Source organism: Polyodon spathula, chromosome 7, assembly GCF_017654505.1.
Source record: "Polyodon spathula isolate WHYD16114869_AA chromosome 7, ASM1765450v1, whole genome shotgun sequence".
NCBI lineage: Eukaryota > Metazoa > Chordata > Actinopteri > Acipenseriformes > Polyodontidae > Polyodon > Polyodon spathula.
The window spans coordinates 3,269,709-3,286,637 of record NC_054540.1 but is presented as its reverse complement, the minus strand read 5'-3'; the positions used below and the strand labels follow the sequence as shown (position 1 = coordinate 3,286,637).

The 16,929-nt window shown below is 43.2% G+C and overlaps 1 protein-coding gene across 10 annotated transcripts in view; it reads left to right on the top strand.

Annotated features, from left to right (window-relative positions):
* LOC121318008 (ATP-binding cassette sub-family C member 9-like) overlaps window positions 1–16,929 on the top strand; it is a 61,834-nt gene that overhangs the window by 11,107 nt on the left and 33,798 nt on the right. For 8 of the 10 annotated variants that reach the window (XM_041254166.1, XM_041254169.1, XM_041254170.1 and 5 more), the window contains 11 exons: window positions 2,399–2,551; window positions 3,510–3,665; window positions 3,965–4,099; window positions 4,566–4,728; window positions 5,543–5,583; window positions 6,073–6,215; window positions 7,710–7,818; window positions 9,702–9,812; window positions 11,108–11,180; window positions 13,317–13,422; window positions 16,868–16,906. In XM_041254166.1, coding sequence (XP_041110100.1) covers window positions 2,399–2,551; window positions 3,510–3,665; window positions 3,965–4,099; window positions 4,566–4,728; window positions 5,543–5,583; window positions 6,073–6,215; window positions 7,710–7,818; window positions 9,702–9,812; window positions 11,108–11,180; window positions 13,317–13,422; window positions 16,868–16,906 — 1,229 coding nt within the window. The remainder of the gene's footprint in view (window positions 1–2,398; window positions 2,552–3,509; window positions 3,666–3,964; window positions 4,100–4,565; window positions 4,729–5,542; window positions 5,584–6,072; window positions 6,216–7,709; window positions 7,819–9,701; window positions 9,813–11,107; window positions 11,181–13,316; window positions 13,423–16,867; window positions 16,907–16,929) is intronic. The other 2 variants (XM_041254174.1, XM_041254172.1) reach the window with 1 other exon arrangement.

Here is a 16,929-nt window from a genome sequence, read left to right as displayed (position 1 = left end):
CGAGGTGCTGTGCACTCCACACACAGGGCACTGTACGTATTCCTCACAGGAGAGCGAGGTGCTGTGCACTCCACTCACAAGGCACTGTACGTATTCCTCACAGGAGAGAGAGGTGCTGTGCGCTCCACACACAGGGCACAGTACCTATTCCTCACAGGAGAGCGAGGTGCTGTGCACTCCACACACAGGGCACAGTACCTATTCCTCACAGGAGAGCGAGGTGCGCTGCGCTCCACACACAGGGCACTGTACATATTCCTCACAGGAGAGTGAGATACTGTGACGCCACGTGCTGTATCTTGATATCTCAATGTTGAAGTTTTTTTTGGACATAATCCATTCTTTGATCCTCTCATTCCAATGACAGAGCACTACAGAGACAGATTTAATGGTACTTTAAGGTTTTTGAATTCAGTTATTATTATTATTGTTATTATCAATATTATTCGTTTTGTGGCTAGTGCAAAATACAGTGCAAAAATACCATAGTAAACTGTCATAAGGAAAACAATAGTTCTACGGACAGCGAAGCCTGGCTGCAGAGGCTCTGCATATTTGTAATGTGGACAATTCCACCCTCTCTTCACACTCACACTTTCTACACTGTTTTTAAGAACACTTAATAAAATTCCTGCCTCACCACACACTCTCACACTCTCACTCTCTGCACTGTGTTTAAGGAGACTCGGTAAAATTCCTGCCTCCCCTCACACTCACACTCTCACTCTCTGCACTGTGTTTAAGGAGACTCGGTAAAATTCCTGCCTCCCCTCACACTCACACTCTCACTCTCTGCACTGTGTTTAAGGAGACTCAGTAAAATTCCTGCCTCCCCTCACACTCACACTCTCACTCTCTGCACTGTGTTTAAGGAGAGTCGGTAAAATTCCTGCCTCCCCTCACACTCACACTCTCACTCTCTGCACTGTGTTTAAGGAGACTCGGTAAAATTCCTGCCTCCCCTCACACTCACACTCTCACTCTCTGCACTGTGTTTAAGGAGACTCGGTAAAATTCCTGCCTCCCCTCACACTCACACTCTCACTCTCTGCACTGTGTTTAAGGAGACTCAGTAAAATTCCTGCCTCCCCTCACACTCACACTCTCACTCTCTGCACTGTGTTTAAGGAGAGTCGGTAAAATTCCTGCCTCCCCTCACACTCACACTCTCACTCTCTGCACTGTGTTTAAGGAGACTCGGTAAAATTCCTGCCTCCCCTCACACTCACACTCTCACTCTCTGCACTGTGTTTAAGGAGAGTCGGTAAAATTCTTGCCTCCCCTCACACTCACACTCTCACTCTCTGCACTGTGTTTAAGGAGACTCGGTAAAAAAATGCCCTAATCGTAAAATTCTAGGTGATGCAAAACTTTTGGTCAGAGTTGTATGTAGAATTACTTATTTTGTTCTCAAGAATCATGTAAAAATGTAATTGTACTGCAAGTACCCCATTTGGGTGAATTGCAAAATTAAATCCTCTCATTTATGTTATTTAGGAAACAAAAAGAAAAAATATCGCAAGTCTGGAATTTTTTTTTTTTTTTTTTTTTTTTTGAAAGTGCATCTAAGCCTCAATGCTCAGGGCAAATCTTACCTCCCTTGAATAAACAGTCTTCTTAAGTTTGGGAGAAATGTGTTTTTTTCGTCTGTGAAGACTAAAGGTTTTCCACGATTTTGTCCATGCAGTGCGCTCATATGAACTCTGTAGCTCTTTTGAGTGCTCAGTTGAGATGAACTGCAGCCCATTCCCCTTTGCATTGGTTGCTTGGGAAAAGCAACAGATTAAAACATAATGCAAACACAGTACTGCACAGATAACTCTCCCCACACTTACTGCATACTCTACAGCACATGCTGAAATATGTTTTAGAGAATGGATCTGCTTGTTTTGTCCACATTTCTGATCTAATGTAAAAACTCTTAAAATGTTATATTTTGTTTAACATGCACAGTATTTCTCAGAAACGTTGCAAATACATTAGCATCTTAAATATGCATGTCTCTGGGATTTTCCTTCAAAGGATCCAGAGAGAGTTGGAAAGTCGTACCTCAAACTAATACACCTCAGAACATCCTCAATATAACACTCAACTGAACACAATGCATCAAACTAATACAGCTCAGAACATCCTCAATATAACACTCAACTGAACACAATGCATCAAACTAATACAGCTCAGAACATCCTCAATATAACACTCAACTGAACACAATGCATCAAACTAATACAGCTCAGAACATCCTCAATATAACACTCAACTGAACACAATGCATCAAACTAATACAGCTCAGAACATCTCCCGGGTATCTCTTATTGTCTGATGTGTGGTTCAGGGTCAAAGAAATCATTTAGTTGGCTTCTGCAATCAACTGCAGTGTTTATTTATTTGTTTTCAGATATTATATTTCGTGTCGTCTCATGAGCTGCTGGAAAACACTTCCGTTCTGGCAGTCCTCCTCTTCTTGGCTCTAATTCTGCAGAGGACATTTTTACAGGCCTCTTATTACGTGACCATTGAAACAGGAATCAACCTTCGTGGGGCCTTGCTGGTAAGCTATGGACGTTTTTTGTTCGTTTTCTGCAAGGTTAATTGACTTTATTATAATCATCATTAAAAATCACCATTGAAATAGGACCCTCACAAAGGTCATGCACTAATTTGGTCTGTGATGTTTTAGAGCCGGAATGATGAAGCTTGAGCTCTGTGCAGCTCATTGATCTCCACAATCTGTCTTGTTTGATGTATTCGTAGTAGAATTTAAAGGGGAAGTCTTGTGTTGAGTGTTCCAAATGAGACTTCCCCTTTAAAGAGGGTAAAAAGATGTTAATCTCAAAAAGCTGAGGAGTGTTTTCAATGTTGACTTACGATACAGCCCTTTATTTCTGAATAGAAATCTAAAAGTGTATACTAGTCCCACCACTGGATACAGCATGGCTGAAGTGATGCTTTTATTACAAACATTGCAGGAGGTTCTATAACCCTATAAAACAATGATACCCACATGATGGAAATGAAGTAAAGTGGTGGTTCAGGCAGAGATCCAATCATGTAAACATCAAGCGTATTTTAGGCACTTCCAATAGCAGGTCAAATCATCAATCGAATAACTAGTATCTTATTCGTCCTCTGTAAACAGTACGTTCAAGGATTTATATCTTACCTCAATCCATTACGTCCCCTCTGTGTGTCAGAGTTCTCCTCCTCCTTTCCAGCCTCCGCCTGCTTTTTGGCTTCGTCTAAAGGGGAGGGCAGCTATCCTGCACCCCTGCCCATGGCTTCCCTATGGTCAGCCTCTCCACTTCTCTGCAAGCTAATTTATGGGCAAGAATACCAAAGGCAAAAAACTGTAGTGTACAATATGGGTAATGTGATAGTGTTGTCTAGTCTATGTTTTAATAAATCATCTATGGCATGCATAATCTGAATAAGGCTGTTAACCAAGCACTGCCAGCCTGCCTGACCCACCACCCCATCTACCTCCAAAGCTGCTCTCTTCCCCCATGCAGGCTATGATATACAACAAGATGCTCCGCCTCTCCACTTCCAACATGTCCATGGGAGACATGACCCTGGGGCAGATCAACAACCTGGTCGCCATAGAAACAAACCAGCTCATGTGGTTCCTGTTCCTGTGCCCAAATTTGTGGGCTATGCCCGTGCAGGTAGAGTGTAGAAGTAAGATTCTAGAAGAATGGATGCTTCCTTGAGCCAGCCCCACTGTGGTGGTCAATTACAAGGATATGTCATGCACAGTATATCAAACTATTGTTTAATTCCATACCTACAGTTGCCAAGCAGATTGCCTGTTTTGCACTATAAAGCCACTATAAAGTTTAATACATATATGCCCATAATTTGTAATCATTATAAAATATACTGTAGATAAACCCTATATTTGAGTCTTAAAAAAAGTGCCTTGATGTAAGCTAATGCAAATCCTGTTTTGATTTGTCTTCCACAGATCATCATGGGAGTTGTCCTCTTGCATTACTTGCTGGGTTTCAGTGCTCTGATTGGTGCGTGTGTGATAGTGCTCCTAGCTCCAATTCAGTACTTCATAGCAACCAAGCTGGCTGATGCACAGAAGAGCACCCTGGTGAGTACTGTCCATACCGTTCAAAGCAAAGGCTAGGAATGCACATTTGAAGAGGGACCTAAGCAAGGGTGATACAACGATAAGGAGGGATTGCATTGCATACGATAAAAGGGTTATGCTTGGATGGTGCAAGGAATTTGCAAGATTTTAATTTAGAAAAAACAACATCAAGTTTAGCACGATGTATGCATGGAACCCTTCCTTATCCAGACACCATCCTTTCACAGTTCTTGCTTTAATCTGTTACGGATTTTCATGTGATTGATTACAGTGTAATATTTGTGTTTTTTCATAGCTCTGCTACCTTAACACACCTTTTAGAACTCATCAGTAGATTACTATATTTTTTCAATTTGAATTGTGCCTGTTACTTCATGGACTATATTAAAGTGTAATACAAAAATATATTTCCTTGTCTACACTACATTTTCCTGGAGAGCTCACCTTGTCATTTGCCTTTTCCCAGGACTACTCCACAGACAGGCTGAAGAAGACCAATGAGATTCTGAAGGGCATCAAGCTGCTGAAGCTGTATGCCTGGGAGAACATCTTCTGCAGCAGTGTGGAGGAGACCAGAGTGAAGGAGCTCACCAGCCTCAAAACGTTTGCGCTCTACACCTCGCTGTCCAGTAAGAGGATCTTCAGGGAGTCAGTGAACCTGCACACATAGGCTAGGGGGTCCAGATCGTTCAGTAGACTGTATTAACCTGCTTCTAATGTAGTGTTGGTACACAATGGGCTGGATTCTCAAAGCTCCTCACTGCGAATCACCACTAGCACAGATACAGAATGCTTGTGATAGTCTGCAGGTATCTCTTACTCGTTTCTCTTAAATGTAAGCTAATGACTATATAGAGTACATGGTGAGAATGTAGCCTAGTATGTTGCACTCATCCACAATATATATTTGTATATGTACACTATCATCCATAGCAATAAACACTCAAAAAGAAACTTCAATTCAGTGACAAACGTTTCATCAGAATGTCTCCAATGTCACTCAATGTCATTATTATTATTATTATTATTATTATTATATTATTATTATTATTATTATTATTATTATTATTATTAATCTCAGAATATTACATAGAGAGGAATATTTGGAAAAAAATATTGAGAACTGATGCTGTTCTTATACTGGATAATATATTCCTGAATAGTTTTTAATTTAGTTTATAATACATTGACATACTTTACTGATTCGTACAGCATTTTGTGCTATGTATTTCATTTTTTGTCACAATAGATGTATACCTTTAAATTGAAGGTACTAGTATGTTCATGGGATTGATTAAGTGTATTCATATATCTCAGTATTGAACTTGTTTTTGCAAATGCATGATAGCTACAGGATGCCACTCTCAAAAGAAACAGCATTTATATATTCCGTTTTACATTGCACGTTATTCTATATTTCTTTTCTTTCATTTCCTTCCACAGTTTTCATGAATGCTGCCATCCCTATAGCAGCTGTGTTAGCGGTAAGTTATTGGATTTGCTAGAACAGGCCTGGAGAGCCCTGGTCCTGGAGAGCCACAATCCTGCAGGCTTTCTGGGTTTCTTTAAATCATCAATGGCTAAAGACCTGGAAATATATCGGTGTTGATCAATTAAGAAAATAATTGGTTCAGTGAAGTAATTGAGAACTCGGGTGGAACGAAAACCAGAAGACCATGCGGCTGTCCACCCCTGCGCCAGAATAAACAAACAAACAAAAACCAAAAAATAAATGAAAACAAGATGATTTTCAAACTAATGGGCCTTTTTTTTAAACAAGTGCAAAAGCTATTGTATCAGTATAAAAACAAACAAGCTACAATAGCATCATGCTAGTTCTGTAGTAGTTAATTTAGTCTGTTGTCCTGGGAGAACTGTTCTAGTCCCTGGACATGCTTCATTTTGGGCCCTCTGTTTAATAGGAACCTGAGTGTTCATGCAATGTTTATGTAGGCCCTTCCCTTATTTTACAGACTTTCGTGACCCACGCCTACACCAGTACTACAGAGCTGAGCCCAGCTGTGGCCTTCGCATCCCTAGCCCTGTTCCACATCCTGGTCACGCCACTCTTCCTGCTGTCCACTGTGGTCAGGTTTGCAGTCAAAGCCATCGTCAGGTAAGAAAGGTTACAGACCCCCAATAGGTCTACAAGGTTTTCATATCGTATTGACACAAAACTGCCCATTGCCATGAGGGCTTTGACTAACTACATACGCCTGAAGGACACCTACGAGGAGCAAAGGGTCAGTCACGCATGAACTGTCTCCAGTTAAACCTGCTTTGTGTCAGGAGGCTAGGTGCCACCATTCCCATTTCACTGGAGTTTATTTACTTTTATTGGGCTCCCCCTGCATAATGCTGTAGTTGGGAAACTGTGCTACTGTAGGTATGTTCTGTCTTATAATGTTAATGACTGGTGAACTGACATTATGGGGCAAATGGGAGCTGGTGACATTAAGACACACATGGTTTTTGATGCTGTTTGGTTTATGTTGTCTGCAGTCTATCTCAGTATAGATGTATTCAGTGTTGCCACAAGCAAGTTGTAGCCTTTCATTGTTCGGTCTTTCAGTTTTTTTTTTAAACACAAAAACAGGCAGGTCTACCCTGAAAAATGATTATTTATAGACACTGGAAGTCCCTAAAGCTCGATTTATGAGCACAAGGCCAAATGCAGTTGGTTTGAGGATGGTTGTCAAAGTTACTGTACAATGAAGTAAAGATCTGAGTCGCAGCCCATGTAAACCCAATGCTTTGACTCAGCACCACCTTTCGTGCTTCTCCAGGAGGAAATCAGAGACAGGCATGTCTGAGATCTGAAGAAAATATTTTCAGAACATGATCTGGATAGCATTACTGAGGCTGACATGATTACAAGAATTTGATAGAAGTTTTAAATAATGATTTTAGTCTCATTGAGTTTTTTTTTAAAATACATTATCGTGTGTTCATTACTTGGTAGGCATTCGCTAGAAAGTTTTAGTTTAGTTCATATACAGTGGCACCAAACACAAATGTTACAGCAGAGCACAGTGCATGTACAGCCATTTAATAATAAGGTAATAACTGTGTAACTAGCAGGATTTCCTGCTGTCCTGCTGTTAGCTGGTAGGACAGTTGTGTAATTACATGTTTGTACCATAGTGTTACCACGTGTTATTACATCATGTTCACAAGGCCACTTCCATGTAATTACAAAGCAGTTAGTGTGCCAAGCAGGAATCATTGGTAATTACACATTTATTACACTGTAATTACATGACGGGGGCATGCCCTACAATCTAAAGTGGTACCGAAAGCTACCCTGAGTTTGAATATTCATAGCTTTATAGGTTATAGTTATTAAACAGTTCATTGTTTAGCCTTCTGCATTATGTATTACTCCCCTTGCCTCTCTCTCACACTTGAAAGCAGCCTTTTTGCTGGATTTGTTAGTGCACTGTGTCCGTTAGCACTGGTTTAGATGTTGTGTCTACATAGTCAATACAAAGTTGTCATCCATTATTTATTTAATGTGTCTGCGTCTGTGTAGATAGATCCTGTATATTGATTTGGCTCAGTTTCAGTAATCTTCACCAGTACATAATGATCTTGCCCCGCCTCTTCCTAGCGTCCAGAAGCTGGGAGAGTTTCTGTTGAGTGACGAGATAGGCGATGACAGCTGGAGGAATGGAGAGACCTCTGTGTCTTTAGAGTCCTGTAAGAAACACCCCGGAGCTGTAAGTAGAAAGAATCGTCTTCAGAGTTCTTGACTTGCATGTAGAGCCAAAGCATTCTGGGAGTTGGAGTATTTCTTCTCACATGAGTCACATGTTTTCAGTGTCTCTGCATTCATCACATGTGCAATACAGAACAGCCTACAGCACATTTTATTCGACAGAAACTATTGACCAACTAAAAGTTGGAAATTGGAGCAAATATGTATTTACTGAGAGCAGTGAGGTTTTCAGAATATTCATTTAGGAGAGTAGACCAATGTGTAATTACATAGGATCTCATTTTCCTTGGACCAACGTAGCCAGTTCCACAACCAACACCAAGTCTCCTGAATCAACACGACCAGCTTAAAACCAGAAAGCCACCAGCTCTGACCAGCAGGCACCATTACAGCCGCTTATTGCTGGTCATTGCTGAAATGTCGGTATTTTGCATTGGATAGGAACAGTAATTTGTATTAGGTAAAGATATCCAGTGTCCTTTGAAAACATGTCATCCCTCTGAGTTGCAGCCAGTAAGTTTTATTAAAAATCTAACAGCTGAAAAAAATCTATATATTGAATTATTTTACACAGGGAAGGTAGATCCAGCTATTGAAGTATTAGATAGAGTGGGTTTTCTGCCAAATCAGCCCAGGCTTTTCCATATTAAACAAAATAACTTTTCCTCAGGAATGCGTTTAATTGGAAATTAAATAAAATCACATGCTGTCAGCAGCTGCATCTGTTTCAGTTGTAGGGGTGTGTGTTACTTGAACTGAGCCTCCTTGCTGCCGTGCCTCCCGAACTCATGCAGGATGTTTCACCTACAGTTACTGAGGCACTGTAGCGCTTTACTAAAAGGAAGCATTCAGCATTGCTATCAGCAGTGCAATAATTAGGCAACCAGCTAAAGCAAGGTGTGGATTATTGTTAAATAACCGCACGTCTTGGTTATGAGACGCATGGCAGTGCTGATCAGTGCTCAGGGAGCACAAAGCCACTTTGTCAAGAACTGTGGCTTGAAACCCCCAAGTCTCCCCTGGTGTGCCGTGCAGTGGCCTGAAACCCATTCTTCTGAAACCAAGTTCACCTCAGCTTTAATCCTATGGCTTCAGATCAGTGGTGCACAACTCTGGCCCTCAAGAGCCATCCAGTCCAGGCGTTGGTTGCATAAAACGCCTGGATTGATTAATTAATTCATAATTTAATGTATCATTTAGTAGAAGCTTTTATCCAAAGAGACTTACAGAGACTAAGGGGTGAACTATGCTGCTGCAGAGTCACTTACAAAAGGACCTCAATTTTACGTCTCATTCGTAAGCGTTACTTTTAAGTATATCACTTAAGGATACATCTTCCCTTGCTAGTTAGGCTGAGCCTGCAGGCTGCTGTGACACAGCATTAGAGCAGGGCAGGGTCTGGATAACTGGGTAATGCAAACATTGCCAGTGATATGCCACTTGCAAAATGAACATCTTTATTAATCCCAAGTTCCTAGACAGCATAAACAGTCCTTGTTTTTGTCTCAATCAAACCTAACAGCAATCTAAAGTAACAGAGTCTGGGAGTGCTGTCTTTACGGGCCGTGGGAAGAAACGGATACATTAAGTGAATGGTTGAAACAAATACTTGAGCTGTTTACTGCCAGGGCTGGGAACCAGTGTCATGGAGTTTACTCATTATTGCCACAGGGGGACTGCACACTCATATTTCTTTGTATTTATTTTCTACTTCCGTTGTACTCTGATGAGGACAAGCATTGTTGATATCCTGGAGCGGATTAATCAATAAAGTCAATGTGTCACTTCTGGGATCTGTTCTCAAGCTCTTCTTTCATAAGTACCGGGGTCAAAAGGCTGAGGGAAACCCTAACACTCACATGGTCTTTCCACTCTGACGTTTAGCACACCAAAGCCATAAACAGGAAGCAGCCCCTGAGGTATCAGCTGGATAGCTTCGAGCAGCCGTCCCGAAGGCAGCCACGTCCCACAGAGACTGAAGACATCGCGGTCAAGGTCAGAGGCTTCTAATAAATACAGGCTGTACAGCTGTGCTTCTCAGGCTCCCTGAACAAACCTCACCTAAAACGACCCCTCACCAAGGTGGAATACACACACACACACACACACACACACACACACACACACACACACACACACACACACACACACACACACACAATTACAATCACACACACACAATCACACACACACACACACACATACACACACACACACACACACACACAATTACAATCACACACACAATCACACACACATTACACAATTACACACACACACACACACACACACACACACACACACACACACACACACACACACACACACACACACACACACACACACACACACACACACACACACACACACACACACACACACACACACACACACACACACACACACACACACACACACACACACACACACACACACACACACACACACACACACACACACACACACAATTACAATCACACACACACACACACACACACACACACACACACACACACACACACACACACACACACACACACACACACACACACACACACACACACACAATCACACACACACACACACACACACACACACACACACACACACACACACATATCAGGGATCGAGATCTCTCGATCTCATTTGCGCGTAACAACACATATAATGGTGTTGTGATTCAATGTTCGTGAGTGAGCTCCACACACACACACACACACACACACACACAGACACACCATTGAATCCTATTAGCAGTAATTGCACTGCACAGTAGATCTAGCACCCAGTGACAATGCATTGTAAATGTTTAAACCACAGCAGTTTCTATAGAAATAGATTAAGTACATTCACATCAGGGTTTCGTCTGTGTTTTATTTAGATATAATATGTTTAGAAGTGTTCGTGTCTTCCTCTAATCAAGTTTAAAGAGTATTTTCTAGAGCATTCGTTGTATGACTGACACAGCAAAGAGTGCGCAAGAAATCCACTCTCAGCGAACACTGAGAACCACACGGCTAAAGCTACTGCTTCAGAGATATGTCATTCCTCTCTAGAAAAACAGGATTTATGATCATCATGATATTTTTTACCAATAATCAAAAATTGAAAATTGTGTTGTTGTCCAGGTTTGTAAAATGCTGTGATGCCCCTTTGTAATTTAATTCTGTAACTAATTATTTTAGTAAATTTGGCACTTTTTGTTTGAACAATTTTTAAGAAACATCGAAAACGCCAAGCGCTAAATACAGTAGAAATGCACATTGATCAATGGTATTCCTCTTTGTCAGGTGAATAACGGATTCTTCTCGTGGGGAAGCAACATGGCAACATTATCGGACATAAACATGCACATCCCTACAGGTACTGCTGGCCTGTGCACTGAGGGAGGGCAGCCAGGCTGGTATTCTGTGCACTGGGGAGGGCAGCCAGGCTGGTATTCTGTGCACTGAGGGAGGGCAGGCAGGATGGTATTCTTTGCACTAAGGGAGGGCAGGCAGGCTGGTATTCTGTGCACTGAGGGAGGGCAGGCAGGCAGGCTGGTATTCTGTGCACTGACGGAGGGCAGGCTGGTATTCTGTGCACTGAGGGAGGGCAGGCAGGCTGGTATTCTATGCACTGAGGGAGGGCAGGCAGGCTGGTATTCTGTGCACTGAGGGAGGGCAGGCAGGCTGGTATTCTGTGCACTGAGGGAGGGCAGGCAGGCTGGTATTCTGTGCACTGAGGGAGGGCAGGCAGGCTGGTATTCTGTGCACTGAGGGAGGGCAGCCAGGCTGGTATTCTGTGCACTGAGGGAGGGCAGCCAGGCTCATATTCTGTGCACTGAGGGAGGGCAGGCAGGCTCATATTCTGTGCACTGAGGGAGGGCAGGCAGGCTGGTATTCTGTGCACTGAGGGAGGGCAGGCAGGCTGGTATTCTGTGCACTATGGGAGGGCAGCCAGGCTGGTTTTCTGTGCACTGAGGGCAGGCAGGCTGGTATTCTGTGCACTGAGGGAGGGCAGGCTGGCTGGTATTCTGTGCACTGAGGGAGGGCAGGCAGGCTGGTATTCTGTGCACTGAGGGAGGGCAGGCAGGCTGGTATTCTGTGCACTGAGGGAGGGCAGGCAGGCAGGCTGGTATTCTATGCACTGAGGGAGGGCAGGCTGGTATTCTGTGCACTGAGGCAGGGCAGGCTGGTATTCTGTGCACTGAGGGAGGGCAGGCTGGTATTCTGTGCACTGAGGGAGGGCAGGCTGGTATTCTGTGCACTGAGGGAGGGCAGGCTGGTATTCTGTGCACTGAGGGAGGGCAGGCTGGTATTCTGTGCACTGAGGGAGGGCAGGCTGGTATTCTGTGCACTGACGGAGGGCAGGCTGGTATTTTGTGCACTGAGAGAGGGCAGGCAGGCTGGTATTCTGTGCACTGAGGGAGGGCAGGCTGGTATTCTGTGCACTGACGGAGGGCAGGCTGGTATTTTGTGCACTGAGAGAGGGCAGGCAGGCTGGTATTCTGTGCACTGAGGGAGGGCAGGCTGGTATTCTGTGCACTGACGGAGGGCAGGCAGGCTCATATTCTGTGCACTGAGGGAGGGCAGGCTGGTATTCTGTGCACTGAGAGAGGGCAGGCAGGCTGGTATTCTGTGCACTGAGGGAGGGAATGAGTGAGCATCAGCAAGCTCGCTTCCACTAATCAACTAATTAGCTTAATTATCATGAGCAATTAATTATCGCTTCTTGTGTTGTAAATAGTAATTACAAAGCAAGCAGTATTATTTGAAATAATAATGCTGTAGCATGTCAGGGCACAGGGCACAGCAGCCTCGTTAATTGGCCCACAGCCTTTTTTATTGGACATGACAGACAACAGACAAGTGCCACCCAGAGTTGAGTGGCCGCCCAAACTGGAACATTCTCATTCAGGTCCCCCAGGCACTACTGGAGGTGACTCACAACACCTCCCTTAAAACCCCCATCCATGCACCACAACCTTCATTTCCCTCTTAAGTCCCACCCTCTTTGGTAACAATGTTGACCCAGGGGACTTTTTTACCTTAAAAAAGAAACAAGGACCAGGGGTCACAAATGGATATTAGATAAAGGGGCATTCAGAACAGAAAATAGGAGGCACTTTTTTACACAGACAATTGTGAGGGTCTGGAACCAACTCCCAGTAATATTGTTGAAGCTGACACCCTGGGATCCTTCAATGAGATTCTGGGATCAATAAGCTACTAACAACCAAACGAGCAAGATGTGCCGAATGGGGTCCTCTCATTTGTAAACTTTCTTATGTTCTTATGTTCTTATCTTGTAATGGTATGATACTTGGATGCTTTAACATGCATGGTGTCTTCTAGAAGTCTAATCTCTCCGGAGCTATTACTGACAATTTATCATTTAAAATCACCCACATATTAACACAACAACACACAGTGTATATGTAAATCTGCACATGATGATGTACTGTCCTGCTTTGCAATGGACTGATGCCAGCTTGTGTGTCGGTTGTTCTTCCCTTAGGGCAGTTGACTATGATCGTGGGTCAGGTGGGCTGTGGAAAGTCCTCTCTTCTCCTGGCAATGCTTGGGGAGATGCAGACGATTGGTGGGAAAGTACACTGGAGCAAGTAAGTTCAAACGCACTGCGACAGCGGGCCATTGCATACTGCAGTGCAGAATCCTCCAGCTCAAACACACTGCCAGAGCGGGCCATTACAATCTGCAGTGCAGAATCCTCTAGCTCAAATGCACTGCGAGAGCGGGCCATTGCAATCTGCAGGGCAGAATCCTCCAGCTCAAACACACTGCGAGAGTGGGCCATTACAATCTGCAGTGCAGAATCCTCCAGCTCAAACACACTGCCAGAGCGGGCCATTACAATCTGCAGTGCAGAATCCTCCAGCTCAAACACACTGCGAGAGTGGGCCATTACAATCTGCAGTGCAGAATCCTCCAGCTCAAACACACTGCCAGAGCGGGCCATTACAATCTGCAGTGCAGAATCCTCCAGCTCAAATGCACTGCGAGAGCAGGCCATTACAATCTGCAGGGCAGAATCCTCCAGCTCAAACACACTGCAAGAGTGGGCCATTACAAGCTGCAGTGCAGAATCCTCCAGCTCAAACACACTGCCAGAGCGGGCCATTACAATCTGCAGTGCAGAATCCTCCAGCTCAAACACACTGCGAGAGTGGGCCATTACAATCTGCAGTGCAGAATCCTCCAGCTCAAATGCACTGCGAGAGCGGGCCATTACAATCTGCAGGGCAGAATCCTCCAGCTCAAACACACTGCGAGAGTGGGCCATTACAATCTGCAGTGCAGAATCCTCCAGCTCAAACACACTGCCAGAGCGGGCCATTACAATCTGCAGTGCAGAATCCTCCAGCTCAAATGCACTGCGAGAGCGGGCCATTACAATCTGCAGGGCAGAATCCTCCAGCTCAAACACACTGCAAGAGTGGGCCATTACAAGCTGCAGTGCAGAATCCTCCAGCTCAAACACACTGCCAGAGCGGGCCATTACAAGCTGCAGTGCAGAATCCTCCAGCTCAAACACACTGCCAGAGCGGGCCATTACAATCTGCAGGGCAGAATCCTCCAGCTCAAACACACTGCAAGAGTGGGCCATTACAAGCTGCAGTGCAGAATCCTCCAGCTTCAAGTAGTTTGACAAATTACTTTTGTGGTTCATTCTTTTTTTTTTATCACAGTGTACAATATGATTAGCAACCACAAGACAAGCACTGTGATGTCCACACAGTATTCTCATTTACTGTGTTCTGACTTGACTTTCTAGTATTCATTTGTAAAGTAAAGAATTAAAGAGCAATTTGGTGCAGGTTTAAAACAGTAACTCATGTCATTCCTGTTTAGTATCGCTTTGTATATCGTTTTATATTTTAGTTGCCACATCGTGGTAACTTTTTAAAACTCAAACATTTTTAAGCATTTAAAGTCTTTGTCCTCAAAAGAGTTCTAATACATGTGTTTTCTTTAAGCACAACTGGTACACCAGAGTGTACCAATGAATTACTTACCCTGCGACATGCTGCCCCCAGTGGATGTAAGAAACAACACATTTGTTCTACGTTTTGTTTCTTACTGGTGTAGTTTTTACTCCACTGGGAGCACAGTGTTACAGGGGACTGGTTAATTGTTGCTCCAGGATGTGATGACAGGAACAGACAATGAAATGCAAAGTTATTTTAACCTGACAGAATAATGCACTGGTTAAGATAACTGGTATATCAAGCCATTGCTCTTTTGGGAATTGAAGGGATTTATGAACCTGGCAGTAGATGAGAGATGTGGGACAATAGCTCTTTTCAGACACACTGTTTGTTCATGTTTAATCCTAATTATTTGAAATGTAAAGCCTATGATTAATTTTGACACTTTAATGTATTTTTATTTTTCCATTGCCTGTAATATATGAGGAATGCAAATGATTTACAAAGCGTTCCAGTTTATGCAGTAATGGGCTGGCAAAAGACGTGTTTGCAAGAAGACCCAGGCCAACGGCTCGGTGCCCCTAATATAAAATGAATGCTGCAGAAATGGTGTGTGCCATCAACCGAACACACACAAAGTACTGCTGTAAATGTCCTTTTTATCGTGCAGTGTGTGATGGTGAATTATGGTGTGGACTAGTGACCACCAACATAGCTTGAGCATTTAGTCCCTTCTTCCATTTCAAACCAGGTACCAGAGTGTGTTCTGTGCAACGAGAACTGTGCCCCTCTCAAACCCATGCGTTTGTTTCTCAGTTAATATTTTATCATGCTTTTACAGAATAACTGCATTAAACTACTGGACCCTTCAAAGCATAGACATGCATTGATTGTGATGAAGTCACAAATAAAGTATGCAATCAAGGCAAAGGGGAAAAAAAAACATTCAGCAGCTGTGTGATCAAGCAATGCACAGTATCACTAAAACAGTACAGTGATACCGTCTGCCTAAATTACCATGCATACTATAACAAATGAAGTAACTTCCTGAATGCATTTAATGACAGACAGCTTTAACATTTAGTTAAAAGAGTTAGGGTTAGGGTTGGGGGTAGGGTTAGGGAAGGGCTAAACTAAACATGCGTGTAAATGTGGCAGCCTTGTACTTAATGAAGCTGATAACCAGATTCTCTGCTAGGACTCTGGATCAGTCTTACTGTAGCTGCAAGGCTCTGCCCACTACCTGGGAGTCTTCTTCTGCTCAACAGAATAACCTTTTTAATGAAACTGAGCTGCAAAAAGGGCCATTTATTAACAGGTATCCTGTAAACCTCTTTCAGCATCTTTAATCCTCAGGTGTTCTAATTTCTTTGGCTTCTAAGCTTGTCTTGTGAAGAGGACAGCCCGTTAATACCTCATCATTATTACTGTATAATCATTGAAAACATAGTCGCAGTAAATGCTTTTTTAAGATTTAAGTGTCTATGGTAATGCAATGTTTAAAAGCATGCAGGCTAAGCCAGGCTTTTGCTTTCTTTTTTTACACAGAGTACCATGGAGGATGTATTTTTCAGCTGTTTGCTTTTGCCTAACTTTTAGCTGCAATTCATGTGCTGCTTATCTGTTAACATTGCACTGGAAATTTCCACAGATGCATGACAGCATCTAGTCTGACTTCTAGATACATCTGGTAAAGCCATTAAACCTGTCCCCCCTGCAACACCCCTTTTGTTCTATGTCGTAGTTCATACTAATGGATTTCTACTGGGGGCAGAGTATTGCAGGGGGACGGGTTAACAGCTACACTCTGGTGTCCCAGATGTACTTGGGGGTTAGGCAGGATTCCGAGAGCTCCACTTGTTTAAATAAGTTGTCAGGATGTGCTGACTGAAATAGAAAAGGATACCACTTGATTAACAACAAGAATGTGTCGGTTACTGGGATATTTCAACACAGAAAGATGCTGTTTAATGTTAAGCCACTGATGTCTATGTACAGTATGTCTGCATACATGCCTCCCCCTGTCAGAAAGATGCTACTGTTTCCACCTTCTGCTTATTTTACTAACAATAAACTGTGCCTGTGTTCTGTTTCCTGTCTCTGTCTGCTGTAAACTCAGACTGCCTGAATGTGAGCTGATCCACGAGGGGAACTCAAGGTATTTACTCATGAGATTTCCGT